At 29.4% G+C, this 18,319-nt stretch overlaps 1 protein-coding gene across 2 annotated transcripts; it reads left to right on the top strand.

Moving 5' to 3' along the window:
• Positions 1–15,551: 15,551 nt before the first annotated feature.
• Positions 15,552–17,542, top strand: LOC130982413 (protein RICE SALT SENSITIVE 3). Of its 2 annotated transcripts, XM_057906415.1 has the most exons (8): positions 15,552–15,788; positions 15,861–15,911; positions 16,007–16,074; positions 16,165–16,222; positions 16,311–16,416; positions 16,505–16,546; positions 16,647–16,703; positions 16,784–17,542. In XM_057906415.1, exons 1-8 carry the CDS (start codon positions 15,649–15,651, stop codon positions 17,393–17,395), a joined length of 1,134 nt encoding a protein of 377 aa, XP_057762398.1. In that variant the 5' UTR covers positions 15,552–15,648; the 3' UTR covers positions 17,396–17,542. The 2 variants fall into 2 exon arrangements, with proteins under 2 accessions (XP_057762398.1, XP_057762395.1); XM_057906412.1 differs by having other exon boundaries at positions 16,007–16,222.
• Positions 17,543–18,319: the final 777 nt, after the last annotated feature.

Here is an 18,319-nt window from a genome sequence, read left to right as displayed (position 1 = left end):
TTCTAACGCCCAACCCTACTAAAAACTCCCCAGTTCTCATCCCCAATTTCCACCCCCTTTCAGCTACAGGTACGAAGGCTTATCGTGAAGCTGCAGAAGAATAGAAGAATTTTTTTGCGAGTTGAGTTGTTGTTAGAATTTATTTTTCTCTCGCCTTGTTAGTTAAAGTTTTATTCAAAGGGGTAGGTTTTATAATTGGTTTTGTATGTAATACTATAATGTATTATTAATATTAAGTATGTGAATATGTGTTGTTTGTTCTTGTTGAAAAAGTTTTAAGTTTTTAGTAAAACCATCGATAGATTAACGCGTAAAGGCTTATACCTTATTATTTAATATATGAGAGTCGTCATAATACCCCACCATCAGAGTGGCGCACCCAAAAGCGTGACATTCTGATAGTAAGAGTGTTACATTGGGCACCTGCCTTGTCTTCTTACTCCCAATTCATCCCCTCGTCCTCCATTGTCGTGTAACCAATTGCATGCATCCTTCCCCACCACTATGTGGCCTCCTTCCTCTGTCTTCACCAATAATATATCTCCCATTTACTCCCTCTTTTGTTCCAAGTTTTCTTTAAGTTTTATTTTCTAGCCTTTAACCTCCAAATTTTCTCCCAGTAGAATGGGCAAGACTTGGGAGGATGATGTAAACAATTACATTATCCCATAATCTCTTTCGTCTTTAAGATTTATAGTTGTTGATACTTTATTTATTTCATATAATTTATATTGACACCTTATTATCTTAATATAAAATAGTACTTAATTTATGATTTTTTTTAATAATAATCTTCATTAGCTGTTGATCACAAGATTCAAAATACAAAGAACTAATGAATGGATTAGTGCATTGCACGAGAATGATTACATAATTTAAAGAAAAAAATTAACTTATTTCTGTACAAAAAATATAACTATACATTAACACAAATATTAAAAATAGATATCTTCTACTCCATACGAAAAAGAAGGAATACCTCCATAGCATCATATTCATGAAAAAACATCAAACCCCATCAATTTCATTAAAATCAAAACAACTTAAATGGTAATAGACCATACACTAACCTATGATTAGTCGCTCTTCAAGAAACATTATTAAATACTTCCCAAAAAATAATATTTATAGTACTACTGCATGGCATTTTTCCGTTGTTCTGAATTAATACTCTAAATCCTTTCCTTGATTTGACTCTTGATAGAGCAACGTAAAGTGACTATGAGTAAAAACCAACTTCGACAAAAACAATCCCATTAAACTCAAAGTTTGTCCTTGTGATTTATTAATAGTTATAACAAAAGACACGATCACTCGAAACTGCTTCCTTTGGAATCTAAAAGGGAGGGTCATTATTGGGAATCATATTCATCCATAGAATAAGGACCACTTTACCATCTTTGTCCCCGGTCAATGTAATACACTCAATAACATGTATTCCTAGTCGAAGAACCTGTAATCTAATTCCATTACATAAGCCAACTGACTGGTCAATATTCCTCAATAACATAATAGAGACACCTTTCTTCAGAATTAACTGGTGGGGCAGTAATCCCAAACAATTAATAGCATTCAATATATCGGGTGATAAAGTGTCTAACTAGGCCTCCATGTTACCCTCCTCAACGCACAACGAATCAAAACTAAAATATACTTTCTGATCACCAATTATCTGACACATTATACTATTATTGGCTTCATTCGCAGCCTCCAATGTTAGAGCAAGTATTGAGCGCTCTACAAAGTAATCCTTTTTGTTTAAATTTGTATGGAAGTTGGAGTATACAAATTGTACCAACTCATCAAAAGCATTCTCTGTGTCATCAATTAGCAAATCATTAGGGATTAAAACTTCTAACTCAACATCTGTATTATCACCAGCTAACCCATCGCCAATTTGAATAAGCTACTCCGCAAACAACTTAGTTTCATTGATGTCACAACAACCCTCAATGGAAGATAGACGCATGTTCCTAGTGAGCTTCAGAATGTTACAATATTGCCATAGGTATGATGAGTTAATTGATGATTGAACTATATCTTGGCGTGAAACCATGGATATAACTGGAAGAATTTTTCTAATGTCACCTGTAACACAACACAACTACCTTTTCTCCAAAAGGCATATCAGGCTTGTATGACAGATCAAATCTAAGAATATCCTTCAATGCTTTATCAAGAACTTCATAGTCGTACTTATTCAACATTGGAGCCTCATCCCATATGATCAGCTTGGTTCTAGAAACCAACATAGCAAGATAAGAACCTTGTTTTATGTTGCATATAGAGTTTTGATTAATGTTGAGTGAGATCTTAAATCTAGAGTGTGCAGTACGACCATTTGGTAGTAATAGTGACACAATACCACTCGATACAACGTTCAACACAATTTTGCCTTCACAACACAAAGAGGCAGATAATGTCTGCCATAAAAAAGTTTTGCCGATACTACCGTAACCATAAATGAAGAAACCCCCCACCCCAACTGCATGTTTATTGCATAGAGAATTCTATCATATGCATCTCTTTGTTCATGTGGCATAGAATGTATACCATGGTTTAGTTCATGGTGTAATAAGGCAGTATCAAAATTTAACTCATCCATTATCAAATGATCATCCATACTATTTATGGTTTCCAATGAAGGATACGGAAGGGTGCAAAATTCATTGAGAGATCTACCATTACCTTGTAACTTTTGCTCTATCTTAATCAAAGTTAATTCTCAAATTTATCATCAGACAGTTGCAAATCTATAAATGGTAAAACATAAATTGAAATTAGTAAAAAAATAAAGTACTTATCTAAAAGTCAGAATATAAAGCAACTAAATGGCCTACTAAGTAATAACAAAAATTGTAAATAACTACCTTCAGAGCAGTGAATCCTTCTCTATATGTATAGAATATCTTTGGATAATTGTTCATAACATGATTGCCATACCACCTCAGGGCGGAAAAGATTGTTAGAGATAAGTAAACTGACAAAAAGATTACGAACATAGTTACCGGATGCCCAAGTGCTTGCTTCCATAATAGCATCAATGAATTCCTTATTATCTTGCAAAAGATCCAGAGCATAATATGCATCCTTGAAAGTATCGTACACAACACCTTCAACCATCTGTAGGTCAACAAAACTCATACAACCTATCTGTATGTTAAGTAATAGCCTTAAGTAATAATCTTCTCCATTTTCTTGAGGGACGTGAGTTAACAAACCAATGGAAAATAACTGTAAGCGTGGAAGCCACATCGACACATCATCCTTCCATACAAATTTGTTAGGAAACTCACTGTAAGTCAATGACCTTGCAAATGAATATGACTTATTCGTCAGAAACCATGCTAAAAGTTTGCTCAACTTACATTAAGATCAATTAACAACATCCTCGATTGTTTCATCATCTCTAAATATAATGGGGTGCTCCTTAGGTAGGTGAAATAGTAACCTGATGACTGAAGGTTCCTTAACTTGAAGGTCATATCCAAATAGTTTCCAAGCTGACTCACATGCAAATGTATGCTGATAATCATAGTAGTTTTGAATATCATCAACTACTTGTTGTTCATTACCCTCATCAGAAACCTGATAAAAAGAAGTAGTTACTCTATCATTCCTCTTATGAACATATTTAAAAAGATATTTTATTGCAGAAGTTTGGCATGTATGCTCCACATTAATATGACAACCATATTGTAGTAGCAAATAAGGATTATACAGAACAATGAATGAATTATCAATAACAACATTTCTCTTCATTATCGTGCAACTATTGTCAGGCCTCTTGTATTTTGGGAAACTAGCTTCGTCTATCACAGTCCTTCATTTAAGGGGTTTAGGAAAGAACTTTGAACGACGACCATTTATCATGCACGTACTATTTTTGTTCTATCTACCGCAAGGATCATACACCATGAACATTTCAACTACTGAAAATAATTTTGGATTTCGAAACATGTCAGGTATTTCAGCAGATATAAACTTCTCTAAATCGGATAGGGATTTGGGTTTATCCAAGGGGTCCATGAATAACAATATGTGAGCATTAGATAGTCCTCTCTTTTGAAATTCCACGGTACAAACAACTGTAGAGTCAAGAAATTTTTTATTTGATAGTTATTATTTATTAAAAATACGTTAAAAGGGAGTATAGAAACTTACATCTAACAATTCTGCCAAATGGCCTATCCATCTTAAAATCACTTATTAAATTGTTAAGCTTTAGTTCGAAAATTTTGGTTATTATATCAGGATGATTCTGTGGTGACAACCCCGCACCATGTAATAACCTTTTAACCTTGTCCCATTCAGGATTGGAAGTAATCGTAATAAAGAAGCAAGGATATCCAGCATAACTGCATATAGCAAATACATCCTTGCAATTATTGAACATGTATGCTGGACCGCCAGTAAATGTGCTCGGCAAAATAATACGATGTCCAGTAGCAACAACAACAGCTTCTCCACTAACAAAGGTCTCATGGAGTACCTTGTACTTTTCAACCCTTAACTTTGGCTGGTTAAATCTATAATAACTCAAATGTTCAGCCTCAAACATAGTGTAAGTATTCACTAAGAACTGTTGGAACAACCTACCAGAATGTAGCAAAATAGGAGATTTATTGGATCTAATCTGCAAGCAATACGAAAAAAATTCCCTCATGTCGATGGTCTTCCTCTTCTTGGTCCTATAAAAATCATATTGTAAAGAAGTTTGTATACCAATTTTGTATCTATCCTCAACATACAAAAATAGTAAAGGATACTGAAGTGCAAAATATTGAGGATGAATAACATCAATCCTTTTTAGCTGATTGGACCGTGACTTGATGATTATATCCCAATCAAGAACGGACTCATCAGTATCACCAACTATAATGACAGCGACTTTAGATGTTGTCGGTAAGTTATACCTTCTACCATCAATATATTTTCTTTTGATTAACTTTAATCTTATATTAGGATGATTCATATCCATAAATCGATCTCTAGCATAACGAAACATTCTGGCCAAGGGATTGTGATTGTCAAGTATATTTTTTAATTTATCTACAATTTCTTTCTCAAGAGGGAAACTTGATTCCACTTATCTGCATAAAAAAGTTAATATATATAGTAAAAAAATGTACCATATATAAAGATGATTTGTTCATATGTTATAGATATTATTATAAGGTACCATAGACATGACAGAAACACACAATACCTCACAGCGTTAATGCGATTATCAACCTTGTTATCTGTGTCATATATATATATATATATATATATATATATATATATATATATATATATATATATATGGGCCCGATGGTTGATACCAGAAAGTAAACTACCGATTGAATGATAATTCTGACCACTAAGAAGAAATGTTGTGGTGTAGAACCACTGTTGATATTGTTGTTTATTCTTCCAGCCGTTGAAGTGAACGAAAACATTCAATTAAATTATCGGATATTTTTCTAAAGTATTGTGATTTATCATCATCCGAAAAGTGCGAGTCTTGTAGAGTTTGTGACGCTTTTTTTTTTTAAAATGTAGCTCAACCTTGCCATCGATGCAACAAAGACCAAAGTGTGAAACTGCATGACCATCCCTACGGAATAGCCTCTCTCTATCCCACATTTGAGCATTACAAAATACACAAACATGTATAGGATCACCAACATCCTAATATTCTAACACACAGATGGGAGAAAAAAAATATAACAAATACAAATTAATAATAATCAAGTTTAAAATAAAAATGAATTAAACAGTACAAAAGAAACCACAATGAATAAGCTACCTTCTTAAAAAAAATTCCAATAACTTGTTGCTTAGTATTTAGTTGCTGGTTTGTGAAAGTCCCTAAAGGAGGATTTCAGCTTGGAGCTGGAGCATATTTAGTGGATGCCGAAATGGTATACTATGAGCAAATGTGTGCCTGTGACAGCAACGCTGCTGGAGGGGGCTCCTCTTTCTCTACACATGAGATAGGACAGGCACAGAAACTACCACCTAGACCGCCGCCTCAGCAGGACTAGGGGATGACAACAACGATGACTATCGGGATCCGTAATTATTAGGGCTTTATTTTGATTTGTTTGACAACATTTTATTCCTTTGTATTTTTATTCCATATACTTGATATTTCACATTATATATACATAATTGTTTTTAGATAAATTATTACTTAATTTTTACTAATTGGAATTTGACTATTAATTGTTGAATATTGTGATCTATTAGGTTTAGAAAAAAATAAAAAAAATAAAAAATTAATGCTATCATAAAATTTACTATAGAAGAAATCCGACAGTAATAACATTTATTCAATTTAATAAAAAATGCTAGCTATCGTCGATAAATCGAACAATAATATGGCGCAAAATCATAACATGTGGTGCCAAAGTTTCCGACGAAAATTATCCAATGGTAATTATTAAAAGATTTTCGTCACTTTTATATTAAAATTTACTGCTAATTTCGTAAATTATCGTTGAAAGAAAAAATTCGACAATAAATAATTATCGACGAGGAGGTTACTGTCAGATAATATTTAATGGTAATAAATTTATCGGTGAATTTTATTGGTTATTTTACCAATAAATCTGATGATACTAAACAAATTTCTTAAAGTGATATACAAGAATTGTATTGATCAGATTTTACTTTCTACTAGATCATTTGAATTTATAGGTATATATCTAGATTGTATTATCTAACTCACATCATCATCATCATCATTATCATCATCATCATCATTGTATATGTAAATGGTACTTAGGCTGAATAGTATTGTGAGTTTTGGATGTGTTATTTGTAATTTGGATGAGAATAAGTTGAATAAGAGAAATTCTAACTTTGTTGTTGATTATACGGTCAAAATAGTTATCTCGAAAGTAGTACAATATGTGAAATAATTTCGGTTTTAGAATGAATTTTGTTATTTTTTATTAGTTTATTTAGATATGCAACCAATTAAATTATTTTTTCTTTCGTTTCTTTTCTCTCTTTTTTTCTATCTTCCATTTTTAGTCCAAAAAAAAAAATTGAACGTATAGTTTGAAATGAGATATATAAATAATTATTCTAAACAAAATGTATAGGTACATTTTTTTTGGTGTGTAATAAGTAAGTAGGTAACGATTTAACATGTCTAGCTGAAACTATTATTATTGTTGATATTTATATCTATATTTTATTTGGTAGATTTTATGGTGTCTTTTATTGTTGTGTTTAAATTGTCTAACTTACTTTTATAAATAAAAAATAAAATATATAAAATAAAAATAAAATATTTAAAATTTATTAAATATTATTTTTTTATCTTTTTTAGTAAGTTAAACGGCATGACTTAAACACCATAACATTTACCATTTTATTTATGTTTTATGCTCCTCCCATCAATCTTTTCCGAGAGGCAGCCCAAATCTTTTATATTCCGCTTTATATAGTTTTGAAGTGCTTTCCACTACTTTTAATGTAAAGAGAGTGATGAGCTACTCTTCTGTTTTTTGCATGAGCAGTTCAGAAAGGAACTCACGGTTTTCAGATAAATAGTAACAAAGGGTCAATTTATACCGTTTAAGGGAGACAAACACTTGAGCCACAAAAATCAATAAGTGAAAGCCTTTCTTCATTTCTGAAAAAGCATTGCAACATTTTCCATTTTCTTTTCAATAGTATAGTGCTTGTTTTTTTCGTTAACTTTCCTTATTATCATCACTAATTTCATTATCTTTCTCTTTCTTCACTAACTCTATTATTCCTTCCTAATGCTTTTATTGTTTCTTGTTAATAATTAACGATTCAATAGTTTGGCTTCACTATCTTGGCTGCTCTGCCTACTCTTATAACTTTATAGACCACCAAAATTATTAACGATAATTGATAACTTAGGTTTCATTTTATATTTATTTATTTTGGTATTCATAATAACCTAAGTTTTATTCTTACTTTTTTTTTCTATATATGACTTTTTTAAATGGGCATCTTTACCCCTTTTTTTTCTTTTTTAATTAATCTTCTATGTCCTGATAATTTTAAATATTCTCTAATAAATGTCTTCTTGTTTCTCTGTGAATTATAATTTGACTTGTGTATTTTTTAAAAGTTTATACTTGTTAAAAAGGATTGGGCATGAGAAAAAATAAGCTAATATGAAAGGATAAGGATGTATCGGTGAATCAAAGTGTGGGAGAACACAATGCAATGAACTTTTTTCTTTATGTGGGGTTAAAAAAGAAAAAGAAGAAGTTACTTTTAGGAGATGAAGATGACATAAATTAGGAACTAAATAAAAGGTTTTTCTTTTTAATAAAAAAAATTATCAGAGTAAAGGTTAAACATATAACTCTTTAGTAGTTATGACATTAAATAAAAGACTCATATGCTTGAACTAATTATCTTATTATACTTTTCTGAATTTTTGGAATTAAGTTCTATTTTGATCTTTGAAATTTGTAAATTATATTGATTTAATTTTTGAGATTTTAATTGGTATAATTTGGTCATTCAAATTTAAAAAAGTGCATCACATAGTTTCTCGTGAATTTTTCATCAACAAAGATCAATATTATTAATATTATTAGTGACGTGACTTAACTTTTACCACACTAGAGATAGCCAAAACAACGTTGTACGTATTTTGGTGTTAAAAAAAAATTGAAACGATATCGTTTGAGGATTTTACCATACAAAAACGTTACATCCATTTAGTTTTTTTATCACTTCATTCAAATAAAAAAAATTTTCTCTTTTATGAATCAAATGAAGTAAGGATTGATGGATATTGAGTCTTTGTGATCACGTTTTACTTATACGAACTATACATACGCGTGCATGGAGGTTGAGAACGGGTTTAAGGATTCTCCAGTTGCTCATAGAGGTTAGTGACGAAGGAAATTTTTTTTCGTAATTTTTTTGACAATATATATATGTTAGTGGATAATCCTTGTTTGCTTTGTTCACTTTGATTCTAATTTTTTTTTATCTTGAATTTTCTATTTATGCTCTGTTTTTTATACTTGATGAATGGGATATTTTATAGGAAGTCTATGGTTGGTCTAATGATAGGTAGATTTTTTTTTTTTTTTTGCATTGTCTGTTTATGATTCTGAAATTATTATGAATATACTAGAAATTATGTGTGTGAAGGTTTCTGGGTTAATTAATATGTTATGCTAATGGTACATACAAACTTTGAATGACACAAATGGAGGTATTGATGGACATAATATTCCATCATGGAGAAAAATTTTAGAAAGATAAAAAGATCATATTGGAAACAATGTTCTTTGGTTTATGTTATAAAAGGAAAATCTTTTGGTTTGGATTATAAAATAGAAAAAGATCAAATTAGTACTATTAAACTTTTTATCCAGATCAGTTAGCCATTAACATATTCAGAATAATAAGGATTTGGTTAAATCATGTCACTAACGGCATTGAGCTCCGATGATGGAAAATTTAAGAGGAACTAATGTGGTGCATTTTTTAAAAGTTAAATGACTAAATTATAGCCATTAGAATCTTAGGAATTAAATCAGTATAATTTGCAAATTTCATAGATATAGGTTAAAGTGGAGTTTAACTTTGATTTTTTTTTTGTATAATTTAAAGAAAAATGCTATTAATTTATAGCAACAAGCCAACAACTATTGAAAAATAAAGAGGTTGTATCTTTTTTATGTAATCTTTTAATTCAATAGGTTAAGAAATCTTTTACATTTGTTTAAGCAAACGAATGAGTTAACTATACGATCAACTCAAGTTGATTGAAGAGAATGTATTTTTGATTACTATATACTCTTTAATCCATGGTTATCATTGTTAATAGAGTTTAACAAAATTAAACTACTATATAATAAGTAATGTAATTTGTAAAAAGATCTTAGCTCAGCTACTTGAACAAGAAGTTATAGCATAGTGAAGAACCCAAACCAGAATAGAAGCAACAAGAAGAACAGAACACAGCGAGAAGGAAGAGATAGAATCAAACTGGAATGATCTTTAGAGAATATGCATATTATGGAATGTGAATACATGAATTGAATGTAATTAGAAGACTACACATTGAGCTCCATATATACACAACAGACTCTAACTAAACAGACTTGAACCAAGCACGACTAATAACCAACTACTTTTTATTTTCTTTTTAATTATTGAAAGTTAGTTTTATCTTCAATACAAGACCATGAAATAATATTAGTGTCCAAATATACACAATATTCAAAAACAAATTTCCTATCCTCTAAATCAACAGCCTAGTCAGAATAAGAAAATGCATAAAATCTAAAGTCTTTATATTTATGCAACACTAATTCATGACCTTTTATACCTTGTAAATACCTTAATATTATTTTTACAGCTTTTCAATGTGCTAATAAAAGATTGTGTATGAATTGACTAACTTTTGAATTGCAAAACTCAAATCAAGTCTGGTTATAATGACATACTACAAAGTTCCTACTATAGACCTAAAAAGCTTTGGATCTTTAAATCTTTCTAAGCCAATGAAGAAAAACTAGAAAGAAAATATCATAGGCGTAAGCATGACACTAGCTTCTTTCATGCCAAGTTTATAAGGTAAATATGTAATATATTTAGTTTGAGAGAGGTGAAGTTGTCCATATATACTTGTGTCTTAAGACTTCAATTCCTAAAAAATATGATAGAGACCCCAAATCTTTTTAAAGTAAAAATATTTGTCAAGTTTATTTATCATATTCTTAATCTCTGTGGGGTTACTACTAGTGAATCTCTACACAATACCTTGTTGAGCAAGAAACTGAGTAAAAGTATTGGAAATATACTCACCATCATTGTTCGAGTGAAACTCCTTGATGTTTATGATTAGTGAGTTTTTTAATGTAGGCTTCAAATTGAAGAAAAACAGCAAAAATTATTTGAGATTTAGAATGAAGAAAAAATAAATAGGTATAGCGAGTATAAACATCAATAAAAATAACATATTATTTGAAGCCAAGATGTGATGTATGTAGGATGCAGCAGGTAACGCCAATCTTTTTTCTATATATATAATTATGATTTTTAATTTTTGTTTGTTTAAACAATATTTAGCTCATTTGAATTTTTTTTAACAAAACATGGTTAACTTAACTAACAGATTATCTTTTTAAATATAAATTATGTATATAAAAATAATAAAATAAAGAATTATAATTTGTCTAATTAATAAAGAATATAACGCTTTTTTATTTTATAACGAGCATTTAAGAATAACGAGTAAATATAATATTTTTAAGGGAAAACAAATATAAAATACTAGTAAAAATAATTTTACTGAAAGAAAGAAAGCAATGATAATGTTGGGAAATGTGAGAAAGTTAATAGTATATTTTGAAAGAATATAAAGATGGAGTTAGTTAAATTGAAGAGTTCAAGAAAACGCTGAAATTTAGATAAATAATAAACACACATAACATAACATCATCACGGATAGGCAATTAGGGTATCCTAGATAGGAAGCGAAGAAAACTGAGGAGAGTGAGGTTTTTGTGTCTGCTTCTTCCAAGACAAAACTAGGAGGGGTCCGGCATGGAATCTAACCCTAGCCATTAACTAATAACTATAACCTTTAATATTATGTACCAAACATTCCAAAACAATATTCTAATTACATGCTCATCTTTTTCTCCCATCCCTAGTGATTTTCTTTCTCCATAACACATTGGTGGTGCATTTAGTTTGAGGTGGTGGAAAGATCTTTGCCTGCTTATAACTATGCATTACTAGATACCATGTCTTTTGTTGTCTCCTAATTAATAACTTAATGCTTCTAATACCTTCATTAATTACTACTATTACTATTGCTTTCACTTTCTCCCCCTTTGTTTATTTTATTTTATTTGTTAAAAATGTAATTTTGTAAAAGAAATAATTTAGGAATATGAAATGGGGACATAGATGGACATTGGGAAGGATGGGAGAGCAGAGATTCCACTTCCTTTAATTGAAGAAAGGGATGGGGCATCCTTTCAGTTTATTCAACACCTGTTCCTTGACCACTCAATACCATCATTTCTCCGTTCCCATTCTTCATATTATTTTTTATTTCTAAAAATAAATTGGTTTTTGTATATACAACACTTTCCCTTTTGCTTACATCACTCTTTTTCAGACACTGTCCCCAAGATTAACCCTCTTCCTGCCATATCGTACATCTTCATCATGCATTATTATTATTACAGGACACTTCTTAACTCTATCTATAATCACATAACCCCACTTCTTTAATTTAATTTCGGAGACACACATCCATACATACCACTACATACTACTCTTCTGTTGTACAGGAACAATCCGTTTAGGAAATCAAATCATCATCCACATATACCACTGCCTACGTGTCACTCTCATACAAATGCTTCCTTCTTAATAAAACTATGAAAGAATTTTTGTTGCTCTGGTATGAAAAAATAATGTTAGTTATGTATATTAATTATTAAATTAATTTTAAATTTTAAAATAAGCTAAAACAACTAGAATTTTTAGATGATTCTATTAGAAGAAAATAAGTATAACTAATTTAAAAAAAGATAAATATAATAAATTTTATTTTTAAAAAAATAACAAATAAAATAAAAATTTAATACTTCTCTTTTCTTATTACCTCATCTATCTAATTTTACTTAATGTATCTAATTTTTTTTAATAGATTTAATTTTGAGAGAATTAAATCATAATATTATATCAGAATTTCTATTACTAAAATATTTAGAATTTAATTCTTATTAAACTTAAAAATAAAATTTATAAAAATTCAAAAAAAAATTATAAAATAAATATTAAAAATATAACTATTTATATATCTCTTTTTTGTAATTTAAATTGTTGAGAGAACTACCATGATGACATCAGGACTGCCTATTATGGCAAATGATGATGTCATAATAATATAGTTAGTGAGTGAGTGAAACTAATCAATTAATTAATTAATATTAATATATAAATGTGGATGGTGGTGGTGGTCAAAGGATGGTGGTATGTGAAGCTTTTTGTGGTGTGTGTCAGAGGGGAAATGAAAATGAAAGGTAATTGAGTTCCCTCCTTTTGGTCATTATGTAAACTTGCAGATGCATGTTTTGAGTGCAGAGATTTATTATATCAATATGCAAGTGGCTGCAATGCAATGCAGGTAGAGATAGAGATAGAGATTTTCTATCTCTATGTCTATGTCTATATATATCTTCAAATTTTTTTTTAAGTTTCTAGATTGTGTCGTTGAATTTTTCCTTTTCTGCACATATTCATCCTCATCATCATTATTTCAGTTGTTTTGGAATATATAATAATGTTCTTCAGTCGCTTATTTGCCTAATTATTACAATACATGTTAATGTTCTCAAATATATATAAGTGAAACTAATTTGCAATACTAATATATACTAAACATCAATTAAAAATCAGTATTATAAAAATATATGTATTATTTAATTTATTTTTTATTTATATTTTATATTTTAACATATATTTTATATGTACGATGAATTTGACTGTTAATTTTAGTATACAAAAAATACGATTATTTTTAGTTAAAAATATCAGTTTTAATATATTTATATATAAATATATATAATTTAATTTATTTTTAATGTGTATTTTATTTTGATAACTGAATTTAATAACTGATTTTAGTATATACTTAATATTTTGATTTTTAATACATATCATAAAATGGAAATTTGATGTGTCTTTATTGCCCTAAATTCAATTTAATTTATGAAAACACAAATATACACTAATAATATTATATAGCAGAAAAAAACAAAGGGGACAAATTAAAGAAAAGAAAAAGAAAAAGAAAAAGAAAGAGAATGATCAGTAGTGTCTTCTTTAGCAATGCAGCAACAAGGCTTAAGGAGGGAGGAACTGTATAGCTTTATACCTTCCTGCAAGGTCTCTTTAAAATCATCCAACATTTTAATTTAAGTGAATAAGTTTGGATAATAATATATAAAGATTATAATTAAGAATACTAATGTATATTCTGACACCTTGCAGCATGTGCAAAAAATAAACTATATCTATATATATGACACTTCTTATAACAAGTATGGTCACAAATTCAATTTCCCTACCTAATATCAACAAAAATTCCCATCAACTTTCAGTGCTGTATGTGACAAAATTTTACACACCTTGTGGCATCACCAATGCCACTAATTTTAACACAAAAATAAAATTGTACAACAAAATTTATTTTCACTATTTAAGTATTGTTAATTAGTTTAGCTACCATATTAATTAAACTACTAGCTATCACAACTCAAATTAATTAATGTATAAAGATGCTAGTCGCCACTGGCTACTGTGTTGGAACAGTATATTCAAACAGTCATATGATGATATTTCGCTTTCACCTCAAGGATATGCTGGTACCACTCCATTATATCTTGTTTCTCATCTAGAATATAATAATAACCAAACAAAATTAAAATAGCATTAAAAGAAAATTTAAAAAAAAAAAGAAGAAAGAAGAACTCTTGTATATTATTTATGTGTACTAGCTAGTGAAAGCTAAGTTAATTATAAGGTGACAAAATTTATGAGATGTTGTGTTATAGTGTGTGTTCTGGTTGAGGCTGAATAAATGGTTGTGGTTTAAGAAGTTCTCACCATCATCTCATGGTACTGGATATAGCTTAATACCTATGAAGCTTGTCAGAAAAAAAAAACACAGAACGGTAAGCAATAATGGGAAAAAGAAATCAAATAATTAAATAATTTTAACAAGAGATGTTGTATTAATTAGTATAATAATAAGATGGTGGTGCTGTAGGAGCATTGGGGTTCAGGAAAAATCTAGGAAGATATAAATCATATATCAGCAAAGACATGGAGCTACGTAACTCTATAAATAAAATAAAATAATATTATTTATGCATAAAAAAGTTAATTATTAAATTATTTATTATATATTATTTTAATATAAATTATATTATGTGTATATCAAAATTAATTATTAAATTAATTATTAATATAAAATATATATTAAAATATAAATATATATTAAAAATAAATTAAATCTCACATATATTATAAATAAATATATTGATAATTATTTTTAATAATTAATTTTAATATATAAATAATATTTTTGTTTTTATATATATTTTATATTAATAATTAATTTAATAGTTAATTTTTTATATATACATAATAGGATAGATAAAATAAATTATATGATGTTTTGCGATTGCATCAAGTATATATAATAAGATATTTAAAAGTTTTGTTAATTATATATATTATTAAAAATTGAGAAAAGCTTTTTCTAGTTTTGGCATTTGGTGGTGATAGATGATTCATGAATTTGGGTAAGGTTTGGTTGTTTTCAAATATTGAAAAATAATAAAAATGAGTAGGGAAAAGGAGTTGGTATAGGGGGGCCCCCCAACAATACAAATTTAGGGTAAATAAATTGAGAACTATATGGTTCATTCAATTCACCTCCCTCCCTTCACTTAATTATATATATATATATGAATAAATAAATGTGAGATTTTTCACTTTTCCATGTTGGTGGGCTAAGCTTATTATATAAAGAAGATGTATGTATGTAGTAGTTCCCCCCATTACTACTACTACTACTATTGATTAAGAGATTTGATTTTATTTGATTTAATTTGATATATGATGGAAGAACATCTAACTCCATTGGCGGTTACACATCTTCTTCAACACACTCTTAGAAGCTTGTGCATCCATGACAATTCTCAATGGGTCTATGCTGTTTTCTGGAGGATCCTCCCCAGAAACTACCCTCCACCAAAGTAAGAGGATCACAGATTTTACTTTTTATTCTGTTTTTAATTAATTATTATTTTACTTAATTTGTTGTATAGGTGGGAGGGTCAAGGGGCTTATGATAGATCAAGAGGAAACAGAAGGAACTGGTAAATTAAGGTTTACATATATGTATTTGGTTGAATATAATTCCTGATTATTAAAAATAATCATAATAATTATTATTATGATATATTATTATTAGGATATTGGTGTGGGAAGATGGATTCTGCAACTTTGCAGCGTCAGCAGCAGCACCTGAAATAAACTCTGGTGATTGTCCTAATAATAATAATAATAATAATAATGGTTCTTCTTCTTCTTCTTCTGTTTATGGTAACTGTGAGTTCCAACCCTACCAAGGCCTGCAACCAGAGCTGTTCTTCAAGATGTCACATGAGATCTATAACTATGGTGAAGGGTATGTATGTGTTATGTTATGTGATTATCATTAATAAAATTATTAATTATTAATTATTATTGTGATGGGTGGAATTGAATAAGTGCAGGTTGATAGGGAAAGTTGCTGCAGATCACAGTCACAAATGGATATACAAAGAGCCTAATGAACAAGAAATCAACTTCTTGTCAGCGTGGCATAATTCAGCTGATTCAGTTAATACTACTACTCATTAATTATTAATTCATCAATAATCTTACCCTTAATTCATGATTTCATGCTTGATTATATTGTTAATTACAGCATCCTAGGACTTGGGAAGCACAGTTCCAATCTGGAATAAAGGTAGCTTAGTATTATATATGATGATTATGATAAGAAAATAATAAACATTGATATTCATCATGTGTCTACATCATAGGATCTTCATTGTTTGTTGATGCAGACCATAGCTCTGATTGCTGTAAGAGAAGGTGTTGTTCAATTGGGAGCAGTTCACAAGGTTGTGTCTCTACTCTATAAATATGATTTGAAATAATTAAGAGTGTGTAATTGTAGTTAATTAATGATTAATGAATTAAGGTGATTGAGGACTTGAGCTATGTGGTTCTACTGAGGAAGAAATTCAGCTACATAGAAAGCATACCAGGAGTTCTTCTACCACACCCTTCATCTTCTGCATACCCTTACAAAGTTGAAGGAGTAGTAGGATATGGTAACATCCCAGAACATGTTAATCATCATCATCATCATTGGCATCATCATTTCCAAGGAACAGTTATCCCTCCACCAACACCACCAACAACAGCTGAACTCTTCTATGATCATCATTTCAACAATGGCAACAGCACCATGGCATTGAAGATTACCCCATCAATGAGTAGCCTTGAGGCACTTCTCTCTAAGCTTCCTTCAGTGGTTCCCCCACAATCACAACAAGAACAAAGGGCGTTGGAGTTGATGGGGATTCAGAAAGTTGTAGCAAAAGAGGAGCTTGATAATGATGAAGTTTATAGGCCTGAGCTTGATGTTGGTGAGAGTAGCAGTTCCATGCATCAAGCCTATCATCATCATCATCAACAACAACACCATTTCCATCATCATAATAATAACAATAATAATAATAATAATAATAATAATAATAATAATGTAACTAGTAGTGGAGCCAATAATAATAATAATAATGCATTCTGATATAATATATATGGTGATGAGTGTTATTAGCTAGTGGAATATGAAAAATACTAGTCCTAACCTAAAATATAATGTAGTGAGAGTATGATATATGATGATGAGTTTTTAATTAGCTCAAGTGTTACTAGGTTTTGTTATTGTTGATGATGATGGTAATAATAATAATAATAAATAATGATTATTAGATTACTGAGTGTTCTAGATGCTTCTACATTAATATGTATATGATTGAAGTACTAAGAAGAAACTCTCATTTCATTTCATTTTTCATGCATGCGTGTGCACTTCATTCTGAACCTGCTCTCATTATGATGTCAGTATATCTGTGCGTGTGTGCGAGGGATAATAGCATTTAGTCACACACCGAATCTTGCAACCAATTAATTAATGTGCCTTGAGAGATCAACGCCTAAAAGGATGTAATTAAGCGTCACAACAAGGTGACTAATTAATTATATATATGATATATATGTCAACGTGCTTAATTAATTAATTTAAGTCCATCAAAACAGGAAGATAACATGCATGCTCTAACTCCTTTATTAGTTATTGTAGTTATATATCAATGTATATGGCTGAGGATTTAGCATATGTTGATTTAGGGATATATCATATATATATATAACGGTAGCTAACTAAGAGAGGATGAAGGAGGAAGAAAGATTCTCTTGTAAAACTATTGCATAGCTGTATCATGTATCAGTACTATACATATATGTACTCATATATGCACTGCAGGTAATATTAAAAAGACAAAAATTATCATATATAACATAATAATATTCATAGCCAATAAATTATAATTCAAATAATATAGTTTTTTTATATTCTTCTAGAGGTTTTGGATTTGAATCTCATTCCTAACTTAAAAAAAAAAATATGATATTTATAATTTTATATATATATAATATCTATAATTATATA

Source organism: Arachis stenosperma, chromosome 5, assembly GCF_014773155.1.
Source record: "Arachis stenosperma cultivar V10309 chromosome 5, arast.V10309.gnm1.PFL2, whole genome shotgun sequence".
NCBI lineage: Eukaryota > Viridiplantae > Streptophyta > Magnoliopsida > Fabales > Fabaceae > Arachis > Arachis stenosperma.
The sequence above is the reverse complement of the archived record's forward strand: the minus strand, read 5'-3'. Positions and strand labels throughout refer to the sequence as shown.